General features: G+C 48.6%; 1 protein-coding gene across 1 annotated transcript in view; it reads left to right on the plus strand.

The window, feature by feature from the left end:
- The window catches only part of LOC8024779 (nose resistant to fluoxetine protein 6), a gene marked incomplete at its 3' end in the record, with an annotated part of 108,382 nt that overhangs the window by 82,161 nt on the left and 4,953 nt on the right, over window positions 1-21,268 (plus strand). The window contains exons 13-16 of the mRNA XM_042292867.1: window positions 4,279-4,358; window positions 9,354-9,476; window positions 18,008-18,128; window positions 19,666-19,852. Of these exons, the coding sequence (XP_042148801.1) occupies window positions 4,279-4,358; window positions 9,354-9,476; window positions 18,008-18,128; window positions 19,666-19,852 (511 nt within the window). The remainder of the gene's footprint in view (window positions 1-4,278; window positions 4,359-9,353; window positions 9,477-18,007; window positions 18,129-19,665; window positions 19,853-21,268) is intronic.

Here is a 21,268-nt window from a genome sequence, read left to right on the forward strand (position 1 = left end):
ACCTCCTAATCATAAGTTTACAATACAAAAAAAAACTTTTCACTTGCTTAATAGGGAAGTAAGCCTTGTTCAAGCAAAACGGTAAAACCCTTGTTGGGGGGGGGTCTCTATACTCTTTTTCACACTTAGCGTGTAACGCTGTCAAAGCTGCTGGCGCGAGCATGAACTTGATCTCGTTGATCATTTGCACGCGTTCTCGCACAAGCGAAACCACATACGAAGCCACGAGCTCGCGCCAGTAGCTTTGACAACGTTGCACACTAGGTATGAAACAGAGTATAATTGTCTGATTTTACGAAAGCAAAAAAGGTAGAAAAGAATATATTTTTTACTCTGCTCTCCTTCCCTTGTTTCCCCAATCAAAGGATTGGGCCATTTGGTCAAAGGGTCAAATGGTCGCAATAACCGTTTCTCGACTTAACTTGAAAAAGTTGAACTTTCTACTTGCAACGTTTTATTGAGGCGATTGTTTCCTTCGATAATTTTGCATAACAAATCCACAACCTAGCCTCACTTTCTACGCCATCATCGTAATTGCTACATGTGATGAAGCATTCAAAACAATTTTTTCGGCTTATTTAAAGTGTGTTAGATCCATTGACCCTCACACTGTACGCTGCATTTTTTTAGGATAAATGCTTTGTGTTTACGTCCACAATTTCCATAATAAACATTGTGATGGTTCTTTGGCACTTTCGACGTAACAAGGAAACGTCCTCTGAGAAATCAAGTTAAATTTGCTTAAAAAAAATACGCAAACAATATTTTTTTTTTTAAGTTCGGAGACTAGCTTATATGCTATAGCATAATTCACACCCTACTTGTTTCCGAGCTCTTAACAAACAAAGATGCAATGCACCTGTATGTGTGTGGGTAAAACGGCAATAATTTATAGAAATGGTATAATTATTTCTAAGCTTATTAAGTGATATACCCGTTGACGTTTCGACACGAGGGGGAATAAATTACCAATAAAAATAACACAAATCGAATCAAAAGGTCAAGATGCAACGCTCTTAAACGAGCCATGAAACAGTTGTTCTATTTTCACAAAATACTACTTAGGATCACTCCCTAACATTAATAACTGAATAAACTTGCCTTAGATTTTTTTTTTTTTTTCTAGGCAATGACAGTCGCCAAAAAAACAAATTCGAGAAATATAAGCATCGCTGATCCCCTCAACTCGGGGGCCAAAACAAGCAACCACGTGACCTGCTGCCTATCCTATGCCGCCAACGTTAATCAAACCCCTGCGGTGGAGTTGGCAAAGTAAAAAACGCCTGCTGAGCCCCAGGCATTCTTAGAGTTCCGCTATTCTCATCAGCGCAGTGGATGGACAGGAGCCACTACCTGAGTTTCCGCCGAGCCATTGATTGCTCCGCGCCGTAGTCGAGTGCGTACGCAGTTCTCGTGTCCAATCCATGAACCACGCTCGACTGTCGTGAGGTGGGTGGTTTTGATCCCTCAATTACGTCATCAAGGTTCGCGAAGGCAGACTGAAAGAAATAGTTCCCTTTTATCCTCGCAATTTTACCGCGACCAAGAAGCTTCTGAATCAGTGGCGGTCTGTGCGAGTATACCTGTGCCAGTCTAGGATCAGTACACCCCTGCAAAATCATGAACATTGCGACCCAATGACCTTTTAAAATCAACATCGACATTTCATGACCCCTTTAAAATCAACATCAGCATTAACGAAAAGTGTGACAATGAACGTGGGAAGCCAATTCGGGCCAAAGGTTGTCTAAGAACGAATTGACCTGTAAAACAGACATTTGAGTAACATAGATTCCGACTTTATAAATGAAGAAAATTGTGCGATCAGACTGTCAGAGTTACGTCTGGAGAGTTGGCCTCGTCTTCTAGGTAGTATCGGCTTAAAACTGTCGTATAAATCTTTTCCGCGATCGTATCTTTCGTACTGTGGGAGTCTGTACGTTAAATCAAAGCGACACATGGCGACTAGTGCGCACTGCAATAGTCTGGCGAAAGAATGTTACGGGTTTCCGCCGGCCACGGCATGCGACCTGCGTCAGTGGAACTCTTTCCGTTCTTCCCCTTTCTTGTCGACGGGCTTAGCGGCGCGTGCTGCTATTCGAGACTCAAGTACGCGGCAGATACGCAACGGGATAGCCTCCCTGCGTGTGTCTAGTCCTTTCTTGACTCGCGAAGAATATTTTCAACGGTCAACGCAGTATTAGTGCTTCCGTCCTCATGCGGCAGTGTCTAACAACAGAGGAGACTTCTAAGCTTAGGCCGGAGACGCGCAAGGTATACATGGTACGATAGACTCGGTCTGCAGACACGATGACAGACCTGTCTGCGGACAATGCATGTTCTGAGCATGTTTGCTCCATTCATGTGCATACTAAAAACATCTTTTTTTATGAGCAATGTGACACGATTGTGTTGTTGCTTTATATAACAATGTTCTCCAGTATGAAACCCACTTTTTGTTTGTTCCTTTATATAATGTTTTTTTTTTCAGTAGGTACCCCCCCCCCCCCCTTTGTGTAATATCTGTAAGGGCCTTCAAGGTATAATAAATTATGATGATGATGATGATGATTGTCCTACAAGGAAGAGGTGTGCCTCAGACAGTGTCCGCAGGCTGTTGTTTGTATGATGTTTATCAGCACAGTGAGAGAGGCTTTAGACTTTTTGCTGCCGCCTACATCCCCGTTCCTTCAATTCAAACTCCATTAAAAAAATTTAAAAAAAAAAATTCGTTTTGATTTTTGAGCACTGCATTGGTACGGCTGAAGGAACTTCCCACACCACGCGGCCAAATTATTGGAACTGCATGTAATGACAGACATTTGAGCAATCAGTCAATCAGTGGACGCCGATCCTGGTGCAATGCGATACATGCAGGCGGAACGCACGTAGCCAGGATTGCGAGTTGATTCGCCGATTACACACAGCATGTCCCAAAAAATATATATAGATACTTTTTCTTTCTTTCTTTTTTTTTTTTTTACTGCAAACATAAATGATTTATTTCTGAACGCTCATTCTCCACACAAATGTAGAGCTAACGGTCCAAACCAGATGGCAAAGTTTCAGCACTAACCATTTTCCTGCTTAAAATGTATAAGTGGTTGTTTGAAAATTTCATTGGGAAAACGGCGCCCATTTTAGCCTGTTTTCGGGAAAACAGGCGAAATTTCGAAAAAAAAAATCACTGACAACGTTTGAATAAAATAACATTTAGTGACTAAACTTCCGCATCTGCTCCCGACCTCTAGCTCTGCATTTGGGCGAAGCACGAGCATTCGAGAAATCCTTAGTTTACATTTGCGGTAAAAAAACAACAACAAAAAACATATACATTTTTTGGGGGACATCTTGTAGGTGTCATTCGATGCCACTGACATCAAGTATAGCGTATCGCCCAGGGTATACTATTGACCAATTACTATTGCATCAATGGCGTTCATAATTACGATTTCCGCTTGAAAACACATGGCGTGTTAAGTTTACTTTTTAGAGCGCAGCTCTTAGGGTCCCGTTCCCGGCTTGAGCGGCGTCGGCGTCGCCGTCGGCGTCGGCGTCGGCGTAACCAAGGTCGTCCCAAGGTCACGTGGCCCCCAAGGTCATCCCAAGGTCACGTGACACCCAAAGTCACGTGACCCCCCGAGGTCACGTGACCCCCCCCCCCCCCGAAGTCACGTGACACCCCAGGTCACGTGATCACCCCCAGGGTCACGTGACCCCCGCCGAGGTCACGTGACCTCTCCGATGACGTCATCGATGACGTCACCGGCATCCGCATCGTCATCGTCATCATCACTGATGACGTCATCAGTGACGTCACTGATGACGTCATCAGTGATGATGACGATGACGATGCGGATGCCGGTGACGTCACTGATGACGTCATCAGTGGTGATGACGATGCGGATACCGGTGACGTCATCAGTGACGTCACTGATGACGTCATCAGTGATGATGACGATGACGATGCGGATGCCGGTGAGGTCATCAGTGACGTCACTGATGACGTCATCAGTGATGATGACAATGACGATGCGGATGCCGGTGACGTCATCATCACAGATGACGTCATCGGAGTCCGCATCGTCATCGTCACTGATGACGTCATCAGTGACGTCACTGATGACATCATCGGCATGGTCACGTGACTCCCCAAGGTCACGTGACCCCCCCCCCCCCGGTCACTTCACCCCCCAGTACCCTTCCCTCCTCCTCCTCAAGAGCTGCGCTCTAATTCGGTGTTACAGGGAGTTGTAAACGGCTTTCACTTTTTCGCAGTGCCTACCAAGCCTGTGGTACATCAGCGCTGACTGGCAGCTGCATTGTGCCCTGTTCCCCCTCGTGTTCTTGTTGATCAGGTATGTACTTATGCTTCCCGAAAAAAAGGTTTCTGCTGCGGAGGTTTCTTGCAAGTTCTACATCACTAAGGAGACCAGCCCTTCAGGGTAGCCAGGTTGAGCTATAAATAGCCCAATTGGGCTACTAATTGTTCTAGTTGGCGGCAAAATCTGGTAGTTATCTACTTGGCTATGTTTGGGATGCTTAAAAGACCGAGACTCACGCCATTTAAAAAAAAAAATCTTTGTTTCCAACCCTTACAAGGACGCGGACAGGGTATTTATGCTCGCCAAAGTTTTTATTTGAACAGGACCTATTGAGCCCAACTACCCAAAACACTATTTGTGGCTCAAAATTCGTATTCTTTCTGCCCGAAAACAGGCTCAATTTTTTTTTTTTTTTTAATTTCCGCGGTCACGTGGCCTTCGAACTATGTGTACCAATACTATATTCAAAGTCGTGGGTCATCAAAGGCACAGATGCAATATTAAAAATACAAAATAATACGAACCCCATTTTTGTGGCCTTCAAAAAACTGCAAAGACGTTGATCGAAAATGAAAATGTTGCACAGATCGCAGAAAGTGCATGTACTACAACATTCTCAATATGGCGACGTACCGCGGGCTGGACGACAAGACGGCAGCGCGGGACGGACCAACGTTGCGACAGACGTGGGGCCGCTACCTCGGAACTGTCGTTCGTGGTACCGGCCAATCGATCTCCAAACCCAGAACATCGAGCTGGAGGAAAATAGGGTTTTTGCATTGCCCAGAGGACGCTGCGCCAAATGAAATTTTTAGGACTTGTTTTCGGTAGAACAAACCTGAGCGTCTTAAACTGTCGCACCGTAGAAGCTTGCCTGCTCTGGTGCGGAACACAATCACGAGGAGAATACAAAGAAACAAGAAGAATTCGAACGTCGTCGAAGCACAGGTTCAAGCTCAGAGACTGAGTCAAGAGACGCCGCTTCAGGCGTTTCAAAGTAAAAGGGAAAAAGAAAAAGCGTCGAGACGCTAATATTTTGACGTCATCACCCATAAATAAGACACGCGTACCCTAGCGGTGGTTGCATGAATCTGGCACCTTCGATTGTCTTACGGCGCTGAATCTAGCAAATTTGAAAGTCGAAATGAGTTTGTTGTTGTTTTTTTTTTTCGTTCTTCAGCACTACAGAGAAAGAAAGAAGCTCAGCGAAAGAGCCACAACTGTAGGGCGAGGTATAATCAGGCGAGCTTGTACTACCCAAAATAGGGGCGGCAACTTCGTCGTCTTAACCACGCGACTTCCGGCATTTCTCTCCTCCTTGGTACACATCGCCCACGTGTATCGCACGTGAGCTGCCGCTCTCATTTTTCGGTTTCGGCTTCAAGCAGTATAGAGTTTCTTTTTTGTTCTTTTGCTTTATTAAAAATATACGTGATTTTGCGGCCAAGTGCTAATTGGGTAGTCTCCTGACACCATATTCAATCGCCTGGCAAAATTTTTTAAACAATTTGGGGAGTGTCAGACTTACTTTAAACATGGTGTTGTTCAGCCAGGTGGGAAGCAAATATTAATTCGAGAGAGTATGAAAGGAAACTATCCAAAATCACAAGCGTGAAAATAAAATACGTGGGTCCTCAATGGTATTGGTCGCGGGCACGCAATCGTTTTATCTAAAATACTACCGTCTGAAGTTCTTTTATTTAGACGAGTTTCAATACCGCGCGCAGTGATGTGCCCGTGCCCAGCTACTGGTTTTTTACACTAGTAATGTAATTTTTTTGGTAAATGCATATTATGTCATTAGGGTTCAAAAGAACGGTTTGAAATATTATGTATAGAGTTAATATTTTTGTGTGTGTTCTGGACTATATGGGGTATTTTTATAGCCTAATATTTGGCTATTTTGGAGATATATTTCACAAGTATTATTCGAGTTAATCTACAAGTATCTGGCAACCGCATATCGTCGTTATGCATGACACCCGCAGAAGTCACGAAAAAGTGAGCGCAGTTTTAATTCGTAACTGCGACAGCCCTGCAAATAAACCTAAAGTTTTCTCTTTTTTTTCTCTTTTTGTTGTTAAGATATGAATGGTGTGTTGCAGCATAGCCTCCTTTATTTTAAAAAAAGCTTGTCAACCCTGCGATGGAGCCATTGAGCGCCCTGTCGCCGGAAAAAGGCGAGGAGCAATGCTGAACGGTTTCGATGTGGCGGCCCCGAGCCACGTCTGGGGAGATCCCTCAGCCGGACTTCATCTTGCGTTTTCTGTTTTGTTTACGGCAACTTCCTGGTCTGCCGAAATAGGTAGTGCGGGTGTGAGTGAGGGTTTCCTGGGGAGAAAAGGAAAAGTTTTTCTGCGGTGGAAGCGCCGAATTGGTTTTCCTTTATCTGCCGAAAAAGCTTTCTACAAAGCTCATTTTAAGGGGTATTCACACGAGGGAGAAATCCCGGGGATTTCTCCCCGGCACGCGCGCATCACGAGACGAAAACGCGAGGCTTTTGCACATCGCAAAGCCTGAGGTTTTCGTCGTGGCATGCGCGTGCCGGGGAGAAATCCCCGGGATTTCTCCCTCGTGTGAATACCCCTTTACGCGCGTTCTGCGTTTTTACAGCCGTAGCTGTTACGGGCTCTTCCCCCATTCAAGATCTTGCAGGTCGTCTGTTTTGTCGCGTGACTTCATTATGTTTTGTGACGTCACAATGTCACGTGGCGCCGCACTGTCAAGTGACAATAGTGTCAGATGACGTCGTAATGTAACGTAACTATGCAAACAATCGTTTGACATCATTTGGATAGTGTTATGGTTATGGATGAGTGTGTCACTCTCGGAGCAGACGTTGGCGATGGTTCGCCCACGTAAGATCCAAGATACCCTAGGATACTTTCGGGTTCGATAAGGTGTTGCAGCTGTCTCTGTAATAGCAAAAATAGCCTAGATTTTAGAAAGGGACGTTCATCTCAAACCCTAGGGAGCGTTTGGAAATTAATGACGGTGACCTTCCGCGACGATTGGTCGCCAGTGCGCATGCGTATCTTTTCGCGTGGTGAGAAGGAAAGCACAGAGGAAGGCAGAGATGTTTGCAGAGTACCAATGCCAATTTTCGCCAACGCGCTCGTCATCCGTGGCAGTGCCGGTAACTGTCAAAAAAGCTCTTGACTTTGATGATCCGCATATAAGAAAGCACAGAGTGCTTAAAAAGTTAACAGATTTGATTTTGCCATGTTTAGAGAAATGCCTCCCCCCAACTTCCCTTTCTAGCGTGCCCAGCAAGAGATGACCATGAGACAAAAACTTCTAGGCTTGTAATAGAAAAGCTTGTACGGCCAGTCCGGGTCAATATTGGCATGCATATAACAGACAGGGTAGTGTATCGATAGAAACTGCTCGAAGCCACTGCATCGTAAAGTGCTTCGCGTCCACTCTGAAAATTCGAGGCTTGGAATCTGTTAATAAATCAAATTGGTAGTTGGAATACCGAATAAAACAAGTAGAAACGAGGTTAGAATTTATAGATGAACCTGAGTAATTTTTTTGGGGTCTTATTGTCTGCTTGGATATAAATTCAGTTACGTCATAAGGTGCATAACTGGATGCGATGGTTTGTGCTACATGTGCCAAAAACTAGACGTTTACTAGATAACTCCCCATCTTTTGAATTCCTACTTACAATTGTCACGAAGTTTATAAAAACAAAGTGGCGAAATCATTGCATGGTGGTCGTATTTCACCCCCATATTTTTTTTTTTTCTAAAGCCGGAGTTACACTGCTTATACATCATACAAAAGGCACTCTGCAAACAGATTCGAACGCGAGTTCAAACCTCCCCCCCTCCCCTTTCCCGAAACAAAAAAAAAAAAGGAAAAGGCACGCGTCCTTGACTCCTGAATTTACCGCTGGGGCATTGTTTGGCGTTGCTCGAGAGACCCCGTGCGCTCGTCCTGTCCCCTGATATCCTTTCCCCTCTAGAGCTGCCACGTTCTTTCGCGGTTTTACAGGCTTTCTAGAATAAAGGAGGCTAGGGTTGGTAGTTATCGCTCGCAAGCAGCATTATCACGAGATGTTTATATTATTCGGTTCTTGCTTATTACCGGATATGCACAAGACGATAAGAAAAAAAGTAATTGCGACGCTAGGTGGGGGGCTGAGGTATAATATACCGTTTATCAATAAACATTTTATGCATGTGTAGGCCTTGCTCATGCAGCTGCGTAGGTTCAAACTACGATTGGCGTCCAGAAGCTGAGTTGGAGTTGAGCTACCTCTCTTCCCTCCTTCGCGGCTAATGCGAGTCTCAGAGAAAGCAGGAGTGGTAGTGCAACTCCCCTTCCGGACTCCAATTACACTTTAAGCTTTATCCGCTTGGTGTGCTTTTCATGAATAAACTTTCATAGAAATGTGTGTAACAAATTTTTTTTTACATATAATATTAAATTTGTATTTAATTAAAAGAGCTAAGTAGGAGCTTTCTGGCGACGTCAAGGTAGTTAAACACCTTAAAGAGGTGTTTAACTGCTGCCAAACTTGCGATCTTTCACAGATGGAAGAAACGTCAGTTTTTGTTTTGGCCGCTCCAATAGTCAATAACTTGAAAACAACAAAATCAGCCATGCTTACCGCTTGTTTTCTCTTTTATTTTAAAAATGGTCCCAAAAAAAAACATTTTTTGTCAAAATAAAGCAAAACCCAAAACCATCTTTGAATTCAGATAAAAACACCCATATGCGTTTTCCCTTTGACTTCTGTTATAAATTTATAATATATAAAGTGGAGCAAGCTAAACCAAATTAAACGGTTTTCTTCGAATCAATTTCTTTTTCCGTATCGCGGAGGTTTTCCGAATTCCACCAATTCTACCCTCAAACGTAAAAAGCTACAATTCTGCAATACCTCGGCGGTTTTATCAGTCTTCATACCAGACCGATCAACCGATTAAATAATCGATTAAATGTCTCTAATTAGTCGACTGAAAATTTTTAACCGGTGCCCACAGCCGTAACAGATAACTTTTTTCCCGCCGCGTGCAGAAAGCCCGCGTTTGGAGGAATGGCCGCCTTCGCCGCCGTGGTCGTGTTCGGAGTCATCATCGGAGTCCAGACCACCTTGTCCGGTTACCCGCCCACATTCCTGCCTCTCTACGCCGAGAAGAGGTGCGCGGACTCCATATTCGTTTGCTCGAAAATCGGTGTTGGCACTTTTCTTAAGCTTAATATTGCCACGCTCGTCAGCGAGCGACCGCGCGCGTGGCCGAGTGGTGACCGTGCTTGACTGTCGTGCAGAAAGTCTGGGTTCGATTCCAGTCAGTGGAATGCTCTTTTATTTGTTCTTTTATTGCGTTCTCGTGAGTTCGAGAACATTCTCGTCAGATCGAGTTCTGAATGTTCCAGTCGCCGAACAATCTAGGCCGATTGTTCCAGAACCCAACGCGCGTACATAAGGGACTCCGCGTGCTGATCTGCAGTCAGTTTTCGCCTAGCGTTCGACTCTGCTGCTACGCCGACTTCGACGCCCGCGACGCTCCGTTAATATCTTTTGTACCCTTTTATTTTTGGCACAAGTTCGCCACATTAAACGTTTATTTCTTTCTGTTTATTTATTGTTTATTGTTTATTGGTCACCACCCGTGACATTTTGGTGGAGGTGCGGGGTACCGCATGCCCGTGCAGCGTTCCCCTCCCAGGACCCGCAGTGCAAGCCCGACTCCAAGCTCGCTGAGAAGACCACTCAGCGCGGAACTTGAAACTCGGACCAGCCGCCGCACCAAGGGAGAGGATCCGGAGTACGGTTTGTTCCTGGACAAACCCAAGCCGAAGAAGACGACGATGGACAACCAGTCGCAGGCCCCCGCCGCTCCTGCCGTCGTCTACCTACTCGTCGCTCCTCGGACACCGGCTCCCTTCCACGGCGAAAGCCACGAAGACATCGACGACTGGGTCCAACAGTACGAACGAGTGGCCCGTCATAATGGGTGGACACCGGAACAGTGTCTGCAAAACGCTTACTTCGCCTTGGAAGCCACCGCCCGGAACTGGTTTGAGAACCACGAAGCTTCGATCACTTCCTGGGAGCAACTCAAGGCTGAGGTGCGAAGAACGTTCACGAACCAACAACGAAGAGAACGCGCGGAAGAGCTTCTTCAAGCGAGGATTCAAGGCCTTAACGAGAGCGTCGTTAGCTTCGTGGAAGACGTCCTGCGACTGAGCAACCGCGCCGATCCCGAAGCATCCGAAGCAAAAAAGCTCAGAGTCTTGATGCGTGGCGTCAAGGAAAACATTTTCGGTGGTCTTGTGCGGAGCCCGCCTACCACCGTCGAAGGCTTCATGACGGAGGCCACCAACATCGAACGTGCCCTTCAAGCACGAGCCACCCACTATCACAGAGTTCCCGGCGTCGGTTCCTTTTCGCCTTCCGGCTGCAACACCACGGACATCCGCGAGATGATCCGAGACGTCGTCCGGGAAGAGATCAAGAAACTTCTACCTGCCGCCGCGAGCCCAGCTTCGCCCTCAATCGCCGAGATTGTCAGGGAAGAAGTCCAGCAAGCGCTGCAGCCTGAGGTTCTCGTCAGCACCGCTCCGGAACCACCGACGTTGAGTTACGCCGCAGTGGCCCGACGGCCACCGCCTCCTCGTCGCACCTATGTCACGCCGCCCCGACGTCAGTCTCCCGCGCCGCAGCACGACCGACGCCACGACGACCAGGTCCAGTAGGCCTGCCCAGAGCCTCGCGCACCCCGCAAGACCGACGTGTGGCGAACGCCCGACCGACGCCCTCTGTGCTTCCATTGCGGGGAAGCGGACCACACCTACCGCCGATGCCCATACCGACGACTCGGGCTACGCGGGTTCCACCCGAACAACCCGCGCCCCCGTCATGGTGAACGCCCTATCGAGATCGACGAGTACCTGCGACGACCTCAGTCCCACGAGCCTGCGTCCCGCCGAGAGTTCCGGTCGCCGTCACCGCGACGTCCAGCTTCGCCGATGCACCGACCACGACGTGAAAGCCTGTCCCCCCTCGCTCCTCGCCGGGGAAACTAGGCGCGGCAACCCCTGGAGGTGGAGTTGCCGAAGACGACCGACGCCAAGATCCTCCACGAACGTCGGGGGGCCCCCACTCGAGCGCTACCAGAGACCAAAACGACGCCGCTGCAGTGGTTTCCAATAACCTAAACGTCGTCATCGATGGCCACGACGCATCTGCACTCGTGGACACCGGAGCAGACTACTCAGTCTTGAGTGGGAGGCTCTCCCGCCGCCTTCGAAAAGTCACGACGCCGTGGGATGGACCTCAAATACGAATCACCGGAGGGCACCTAATCACACCCATCGGGAGATGCACTGCTCGCGTCAAGATCCGCGGTGAAACGTGCCCTGTGAAGTTCATCATTCTACAAGACTGTTCCAGAGACGTTATTCTCGGCATGGACTTTCTGTGTGAATACGGCGCCGTCATCGACCTTGGTGAGAACAGATTGACGCTGCGCAAGCCCGTTCCGTCTTCAGAGAAACCTCAAACAGCGTCAGCCGCCGTTCGAGTCGCTGCCGACCACGTGAACCTGCCGCCGCGATCAAGTGTTGTCGTACCCGTAGTGCCCGATGTAGCTACCTGCGGCGAGGTTGTTCTTGAAGGCAACCTTCAATTACTCCTAGAAAGAGGAATAGGCGTCGCAAGAGGAGTGGCTGAACTTCAGGATGGGCGCACCGTGGTCTTCGTGACAAACTTTCGACAAGAAGCGCAACACCTCACGAAAGGTGCCGCTGTAAGCCACGTCGAGGAAATTTGGAACTCCGCCGAAATCGCCGCGATTGCTGAAGAATCATTCCCACCTCAGCAACACATTACGGCGCCAACGCAGCTCGACATTGACCGCAAGCTTCCAGGCCCGAAACGACGGCAGCTAAGTGACCTTCTCGCCGAATACAGTGACTGCTTCGCGACGTCGTCGAGGGTGCGCCAAACCACCATTGCGAAACACCGCATCGTTACCGAGGACGACGCGCGCCCTGTGCATCGATCGCCGTACAGAGTCTCCGTTAAAGAAAGGGAGGTGATCCAGGAGCAAGTGCAAGAGATGCTGAATGACGACATAATCCAACCCTCAAGTAGTCCGTGGGCCTCTCCAGTTGTACTGGTTAAGAAGAAGGACGGAACGCTTAGGTTCTGCGTGGACTACCGGCAGCTGAACGCAGTGACGAAGAAAGACGTCTATCCACTCCCCCGTATCGACGACACGTTAGACCGGCTGCGCCACTCCCGATACTTTTCATCCATGGACCTGAAGAGTGGCTACTGGCAGATCGAAGTCGACGAACGGGACCGAGAGAAAACAGCTTTCGTCACGCCAGATGGGCTGTACGAGTTCAAGGTGATGCCCTTCGGACTGTGCACGGCTCCAGCAACTTTCCAGCGTGTCATAGACACCGTACTGGCAGGACTGAAGTGGCAGAGCTGTCTCGTCTACCTCGATGACGTCGTAGTGTTTTCCAGCGACTTCGACGAGCACTTGCGACGACTCCGAGCAGTTCTCCAAGCCATACGGACCGCCGGACTCACCCTGAAGCCGTCAAAGTGTCGGTTCGCCTATGACGAACTGAAATTCCTCGGTCACGTGGTTAGTAACGAAGGCGTTCGCCCCGACCCAGAGAAGACTCGCGCCGTCGCAGCATTTCCAGCACCGACAGACAAGAAGGCCGTGCGAAGGTTTCTTGGACTATGTGCCTACTATCGGCGCTTCATCCGGGATTTTGCAAGGATTTCCGCACCACTCACAAACCTCACAAAGGACGCCGAGAAGTTCGAATGGGCCGAGAAGCAGCAGCAGGCATTTGACGAACTGAAGCGACGACTGCAGACTCCTCCTGTTCTAGGACATTTCGATCAAGATGCGGAAACCGAAATTCACACGGACGCAAGTAACGCTGGACTTGGCGCGGTACTGGTTCAAGTGCAAGACGGCACCGAGAGAGTTATCGCCTACGCAAGTCGGACACTGTCCAAGGCGGAGAAAAATTACTCCACGACTGAGAAAGAATGCCTTGCTGTCGTCTGGGCAATCATGAAGTTTCGTCCGTATTTGTACGGGAGCCCGTTCCGTGTAGTCACGGACCACCACTCGCTCTGCTGGCTTGCCAACCTCAAGGACCCGTCAGGACGCCTCGCTTGATGGAGTCTCCGACTACAGGAGTTCGACATGACGGTGGTCTACAAGTCAGGCCGTAAGCACAGCGACGCCGACTGCCTGTCCAGAGCCCCCATCGAAACGCCTTCCGGCAGCAGCGACGACGATGACGACGAGTGCTTCCTAGGCGCAGTGAATACCGACGACATGGCAAGACGTCAAAGAGACGATCCTGAGTTGCGCGCGCTAATCGAGCACCTCGAAGGACGAGGGGGTACTGTCCCCCGTGTCTTCTCGAGAGCCCTGCCGACTTTCGTCCTCCGACAAGGTGTACTTTACAAGGAGAACTTCGGAGACAACAGCACACCATGGCTGCTGGTAATCCCCACCGACCTTAGAGCGGAGATCTTCCAAGCCTGTCACGACGACCCGACGTCCGGACACCTTGGTTACAGCCGTACGCTGGCCCGAATTCGTGAAAGGTATTACTGGCCCAAGCTGCCGAAGACCGTTCACTTCTACACACGGTCCTGCCACGAGTGCCAGCGACGCAAGAAACCGCCGACGAAGCCGGCAGGTCCCCTCCATCCGATCGCTCCCCCGACCGTACCGTTCCAGCAGATCGGAGTGGATCTACTTGGTCCTTTACCACTATCGACGCGAGGAAACAGATGGATTATTGTCGCCACAGATTATCTCACACGGTACGCCGAAACGAAAGCCCTTCCTGTAGGGACTGCTGTGGAAGTCGCCAAGTTCTTTATCGAATCCATCGTCCTCCGGCACGGCGCTCCCGAAGTCTTGATCTCAGACCGTGGATCATCGTTCATGGCCCAGCTGACGCAAGAAATCCTTCGTCTCAGCCACACCAGCCATCGGCGCACAACGGCGTACCACCCGCAGACCCACGGGCTGACGGAGAGACTCAACAAGACCATCGCCGACATGATCTCCATGTACGTCGACGTGGAGCACAAGACATGGGACGAGGTGTTGCCGTATGCCACATTTGCCTACAACACGGCCGTGCAAGAGACCACCGGGGTGACACCCTTCCAACTGGTTCATGGTCGTAAAGTAACGACAATGCTGGACGCGATGTTACCCCACGAACCGGCTCTCGACGGAAGCGACGACGCCCAGGTGGTTGCCCAACGGGCAGAAGAAGTCCGCCAGCTCGCCAGACACCGTATTCAAGCCCAACAACGTGTCGACACTGGCCGCTACAAAATTCGTCGTCGGGACGTCCACTTCCAGCCCGGAGACAGGGTGTGGGTGTGGACCCCGATCCGCCGCCGTGGTCTCAGTGAGAAACTCCTAAAGCGCTACTTCGGACCCTACAAAGTACTTCGTCGACTCGGGGATCTGAACTACGAGGTGATGCCCGACGGAACACGGACTTCATCACGCCGCGCTCCACGACCGGAAGTCGTCCACGTCGTGCGCCTCAAGCCCTACTACGCGCGATAAGACTGCGAACTGTGATCTTGTCCACCGCTTGATAGGATTGTGTTTCGCGAGCCTCCGTATGTTCCCATTTTTTTGCTTGTTCCGCTCTGTTTTGTTGCCTTTTACGTGGCATCGAGACGATGCCTTTTTAAAGGGGGGAGTAATGCCACGCTCGTCAGCGAGCGACCGCGCGCGTGGCCGAGTGGTGACCGTGCTTGACTGTCGTGCAGAAAGTCTGGGTTCGATTCCAGTCAGTGGAATGCTCTTTTATTTGTTCTTTCATTGCGTTCTCGTGAGTTCGAGAACATTCTCGTCAGATCGAGTTCTGAATGTTCCAGTCGCCGAACAATCTAGGCCGATTGTTCCAGAACCCAACGCGCGTACATGAGGGACTCCGCGCGCTGATCTGCAGTCAGTTTTCGCCTAGCGTTCGACTCTGCTGCTACGCCGACTTCGACGCCTGCGACGCTCCGTTAATATCTTTTGTACCCTTTTATTTTTGGCACAAGTTCGCCACATTAAACGTTTATTTCTTTCTGTTTATTTATTGTTTATTGTTTATTGGTCACCACCCGTGACAATATAAAATCACAAGAAAAACGTCTCTATCCTTCAGAATGTAAAAACAGCCCACAAAGGAGCAAACTAGACTTGGGAAGTAATCCGTTACTTTTTAAAGTAATTTTGTAAGTGCTGCGTTACTTTGTGCGGCACTAATTCGTAATGTAATTTTGTTACAAATATTGGTAACGAATCACTTTAATTACTCGATACTTTTAAAACAATTAACATAATACAGAAACTTAAGCAATATTAGGAGGCAATTCAGCAGCATTAAGATAGCAAGTTCAACCAAATAGAAAACATCTCGAAGTAAAGAATACCCCCCCCCCCCCAAAAAAAAAAAAAAAAAACACGATATTATGTCACTAAAACCGTGCAATACAGCCAAAGCCACAGCGGAGAAAGCGTGTCCCAACCTTTTCAAGGGGAGGGAAAGGAGGAAAAGGAAAGAGAGTCTGGGATTCCCAGCCTTTCTCGCCTGTTCCTCCTTTTCCTGTTTTTTTTTTTTTTTTAACAGGTTGGGATACGCTCTTTAGCCTGTAGTTTGGGCTTTACTGCACGGTTTTATTGAGACGGAATTTAGAAACACTAGAAAAACTTGCAAGGCATATGCAGATATGCAAAAAACAAAAAGCAAGGAGACAACGGAGAGTAGGCTCTGCTTCTTTCCATCGCCTTTCATCCTGTATTTCTTCTCCTGCGTATGAGAAATGAAAAGTTGTCTTGGAACATTTTCGAAAACATCAAGTTGTTTCTATTGTTTTCTTGATAAGGGTACGGGAAAAGTAACGTGAAAGAAATATCTAACGCAGCGAGGAAAGTAATCCGTTACTCTTCAGCAAAAGTAATCTGTAACGGTAATTCATTGCATTTGAGGCACGGTAATTTGTCTATGCAATCCATTACATTTTTCAAGTCACGGGAAAAATTCTGGAGCAAACCCATATCGCCCGCGGTTTTTGAAAACAGCTATCTAAAGTTCAGAAAAGCGTATTTTTTAATCGTAACCATCCGTAACTATCTCTACACTCGGAATACTTCGTGTGTCGCCAATTACTCAAGTGAGAAAATGGCGGCCCGCGAAGTACACGAGCCCATGAAGACGAACGGTGTCTGCTGTAGATTAAAGGATCTGCCAGACTCCGACGTCGAGCGCAGCGAACGCAGCGTAGCGTAGAACGTGCGCATTTCATTGTCCGGCAAGCAGGAACGGGACATCCGCGACCAATCAGTAGGGGTGCCCGCTGCGCCACGGTGCGCTACGCTGCGCTTGCTACGCTCGACGTTGGAACGTAACCGAGCTTTTAGAGATACCGTGATTAGAAGAGGAGGAGGCAGACGAGCGAGGAACCGGGTGACAAGAGAGCACGTATACACACCTTACAGTCAGTGTTTCATAAAAGGCCAACTTAGAGGCACTAAATAGGCTACGCTTCAGGGTGACGACACATCAGCCATTTTGGTTATTAAAATCATGGTCGCCAGGTAACTGAAGCTGTATCTGAAATCGCAGGAAAAGCTTTGCCGTCCTTCAGAAATGTTAAAACAGCTCGCGAAAGAACAAAGCAACATCACCTGAGCTTTCTAACACCGAATCTAAAGCTGAGGAAGTCTCATCCATGAATTGTGACGATCGACAGTTGCGTCTGCTCTGCACTAAGCACCAAGATGGCGGCGCACACTAGCAGATCGCTGAACGAAGTGCCGATACTCTAAGCGTACAGTGCTAATCACACTTGTCTATAACGCGCGAGCGTGCGGCTTTCTCCGGGGAGCGCTGGTCTGGTGGCATTCGCGGAAACCAAGCTAGTCACGTGGCGCAACATGGAACGGCCCACTCGAGGGGTGTCCTGCCCACTCTATCAGCTGGCGGCGAACGCGGAAGGCTGCTCGCACGGTTTTTACGAACATCATTGCTCGAACAATAAACAAACTAAAGCATGAAGGCGTATCAACGATGTAGTCATCAAAAAACAAAAATATATCATAAAGTACTTTACTTTTATCGCTTATCATGCTGATAAAGTGGGCAGAACACCCCTCGAGCGGGCCGTTCCATGTTGCGCCACGCGACTACTTTAGTTTCCGCGAGACTGCCACCAGTCTAGCGCTCCCCGGAGAAAGCCGCACGCTCACGCGTTATGGATAAGTGTGATTAGCACTGTAACCTCATTTAGTGGCTCTAGGTCAACCGAAACGGACACGTCTCGGGTTTCTCCTTTCACGAAACGTCTGCTACCAGAAATGGGCTCCAGTATTTTTTTCGAAATTTTCGAAAAATTTCTTGTAACTTTTGAATCAAATAACGTCAAGCTCAGAAACTTTGCCGTTTGCTCCCGACTGCTAGCGCTACATTTGGACGGAAAGGAACCATTCGACAATGCGCCTTAGTATCATTTTGCTGTGAAAAAAAGATTGGGTTCACCGTTCTCTCAGACGCTTGTTACTGCGTATATACTTTCACTTCTTTAAAAAAAAAAAAAAATTGTGCGAAGCAAAAAAGCGAAAGCAGCTTAGTTCCTTCGTGCAATTTTTATCACTTTTCAGCCGGGTGAGAATGCTCCTGCAAGAGGTTGTGATGCGTCCCTACACGCACGCCGGACCTTTCACCATCGGAATCTGCACCTCCTTCGTGCTCCTCAAGTACCCCCGCAGGAGGTTCTCCAAGGTGATAAGCGTGATTCTCTCTTACAAAGTCCTATATGTCTGGCGGCAGATATATCCTCTCCAAAAGTCCATCTAGCAACACTGGCGGGCGCCATATTTTGTGTATCGCTTACTGCGCGAAGCGTGCGGTTGGATCCGTGTTCACGCCCAGCGCTGACTCAGTAATCGTAACTAACGCATGCTCAAAGTGCATGCCCAAAATATGAATACCTCAGACGCATCAGCTACTTGGGCGCACGAACTTTTGAAGAGGGTCTACTGTACAACTGAAAATTTTGTTCACCTATGATTGATGCCTGCAGCTAGAAGTAAATCCACCCTAAAAGAAAAGTTCTATAAGTATCATTTGACTACTACACTGGAATTCTTAAACTTGTTGCGTCGTCTTCGCGAGGTACGCTTTCGGGAATGCACGCTGGCTCGTCCATATGAAACCTGATGTCATAAATATTCAATTCACAATGTCGAGGTCAACGACGCTTTCACTCGAAATGCTCCCAATGCAGACAACGTCTCAGTGAGGTAGCCACTTCACTCGGGGCTTCGTTTTGAACTACTAATTGAACCGCCAAGTACTACGACTGCACGATCCTTACTTCATTAGGATATTCTTTTATAAACATGTCCTATACTGGCTAGCATGAATTTTTCAGAGAGATTGCAACTGCACACAATTTTTTGCAACAGCCATCCTTAGCAGGAATCTTACTTATCCTATTTTCGGAACTATAGAATCGTGTTCGGTGCATAGTCCCCACTAGGTACTTTCTTCATCCATATTACTCCTTTTTAAATATGATACGTTGTTAGTTCCCCCGGAAGCAGCACTCTATGCTAATTAATAGAACAATGCAAATTGAAATTAGTCTTGTCACGTTTCTTCTCATTTGTATAATTATTGTCTTTAAGTAAACAAAAATGAGCTTGAATTTTTTTCCCATTTCGGAGGCGACAGTGGATAATGGAAGACTCCAAAGTCACTTATTTGCATGTAGCAATTATTTGAAAGTCGCAAGCAATTGGTGTTCGTGCTACCAAGATAACTCTTCACATATATTATCCGCTTGGTTGCAACTACCAAACGCGTCATTCCCAGGGGCACAGAGGGCGAAGTAACACACAGACATTCTCATTTTTTCTTACTGACTAATTCCCAGCGCGAAACACAATGGTTCCGACAACCGCATGGAAACAACCGCGCCGATAATAAGTACGGGTGGGCGACTAGCAGTTGGAATCAAATAACAGAGTCCAGTTTTTACCTTCCTCTCCATAAAAAGAGCCGGTATATCGTGGCTTATCTCTAAACTAGAAAAGCTACGAATGACGCAAGCGCTATTCGACTCGAACCCAAATAATATACGATTTTGAATAACAAATTGTCGTATAGTTTAAACAGTTCACACAGCGCAGAACTTTCAAACATGATGGCTAGACAGTCCAGGAAATACAGTAAACGTATTCGCGGGCCCTTCTCGTCGCCACTGCTGCAGTGAACGCCACAAGAGCGAAGACTGACGCTCGTCCGTTCTTGGCAGGTCTCGCAGGCCCTGCTGTGGGGCTCCTCGCTGTTGCTCATGGGGTCCTCGCTGCTGGGCACGTGGCGGTGGAACCGCAACATCGAGGCCAGCGATCTGGAGACGCTGCTGTACTCGTCCCTCCACCGCTCCGCCTGGGCCCTGGGCATGGCCTGGCTCGTCTACGCCAGCGACTCCAACCGCGGCGGTGAGAAACTCGCCCAGTCCCACCCTTCCTCTGGTGGCCAGGTCGGTCTTGGAGGGGGCCGTGTTAAAGGGACACTCCGTCGGTCTCTTTTCATTTCTTGCGGTATCTAATCTGCCTCGAAATTGACCGAAAACCCCGGTATTATGTCAGAGTAACTTTCTAAAACACGAAATGACAAGATGAGAAGAGCGTATTTTGGGCATGCCTGCAGTACGCGCTCGTTGTCTTCTGCCGCGTCATAGCCTCCTCTATACTCTCAAAGCCTGGCAATTCAGTGACGGAGCCATAGAGTGCCCGGTCGCAGATTTGGAGCGCGAGGATCTGGTAGCACAAAGAATCAAAAAGCCATTTCTCGGGGAACCTGGACGTCAGCGCACAGCCTTTGCAGCGACGAGGACCCGAAACACACTTGTTCGCTCGGGAGAAGTGTGTTTCGGCGTCTCGCCGCAGCGGGGAGCCAGTCACGTGGCTCTCCTCTCATCCGTTGTCTGCCGCTCCAAATTTTCCATTTCGGCGGCCGCTTCTCGTGGCCATGCATCTGCCAGGCTTTCTCGGTATATAGGAGGTTATGGCCGTGTACTGGTTGCCCATGAACGCTCAAGGCTCACGAGACGCTGGAGCGTTATCGAAGCTATAAGGAGTATAAACTGGCGGCCATATCTGTGTGCGCGGCTGCAGAGCGCATGCCGACTGCGAGCTTCCCCATTCGGGGTATTCACACGAGGGAGAAATCCCGGGGATTTCTCCCCGGCACGCGCATGCCACGACGAAAACGTCAGGCTTTGCGATGTGCAAAAGCCTCGCGTTTTCATCTCGTGATGCGCGCGTGCCGGGGAGAAATCCCCGGGATTTCTCTCTCGTGTGAATACCCCCTTTACGTGCATTCCGCACCATTAAGATTGCCGGTCTTTGCAGCCTATTAATTTGAGCACGTTCTGAGCATGCACTCTAAACAATGCCCTCAAATATGGCCCCCAGTGAATACCCTCTATAGATGCTCGCGCTAGAGGCAATGGAACTAACTAGGAATAAAGTCAGACACTGGTAAAGTAGCGCCATTACCTTCCCCGCCTGCAAACCTCGCAAGGTGATTGGCTGGTCGGTGTCAGTTGACATGGCAATCGCCATTTCGGTTCATTCAAAATCTCCGAAGCTTTGGAAGAGTCGTTCTGAACCCGTCGCGCCAAAATCTTCATGAAGCATAATTGTACTGAGAGCGTTCTACGCCAATATAAACGACTTTGGCGCTGTGCATGCGATGCGCTTATCAATCATGCATATCTCCACGGATCTCTTGCGACTGAATCGTCGTTCTACCGTGTTTAAAGGCAAAAAAATTTATTTTTCAATGCCTTTTTGCATCGACGCATGCATGTGATGGTGGTGCGATGTGCGCTTCTTTCGTCGGTGTGTCGA

This window comes from Ixodes scapularis, unplaced genomic scaffold (genome assembly GCF_016920785.2).
Source record: "Ixodes scapularis isolate PalLabHiFi unplaced genomic scaffold, ASM1692078v2 PGA_scaffold3__209_contigs__length_174095766, whole genome shotgun sequence".
NCBI classification, from domain to species: domain Eukaryota; kingdom Metazoa; phylum Arthropoda; class Arachnida; order Ixodida; family Ixodidae; genus Ixodes; species Ixodes scapularis.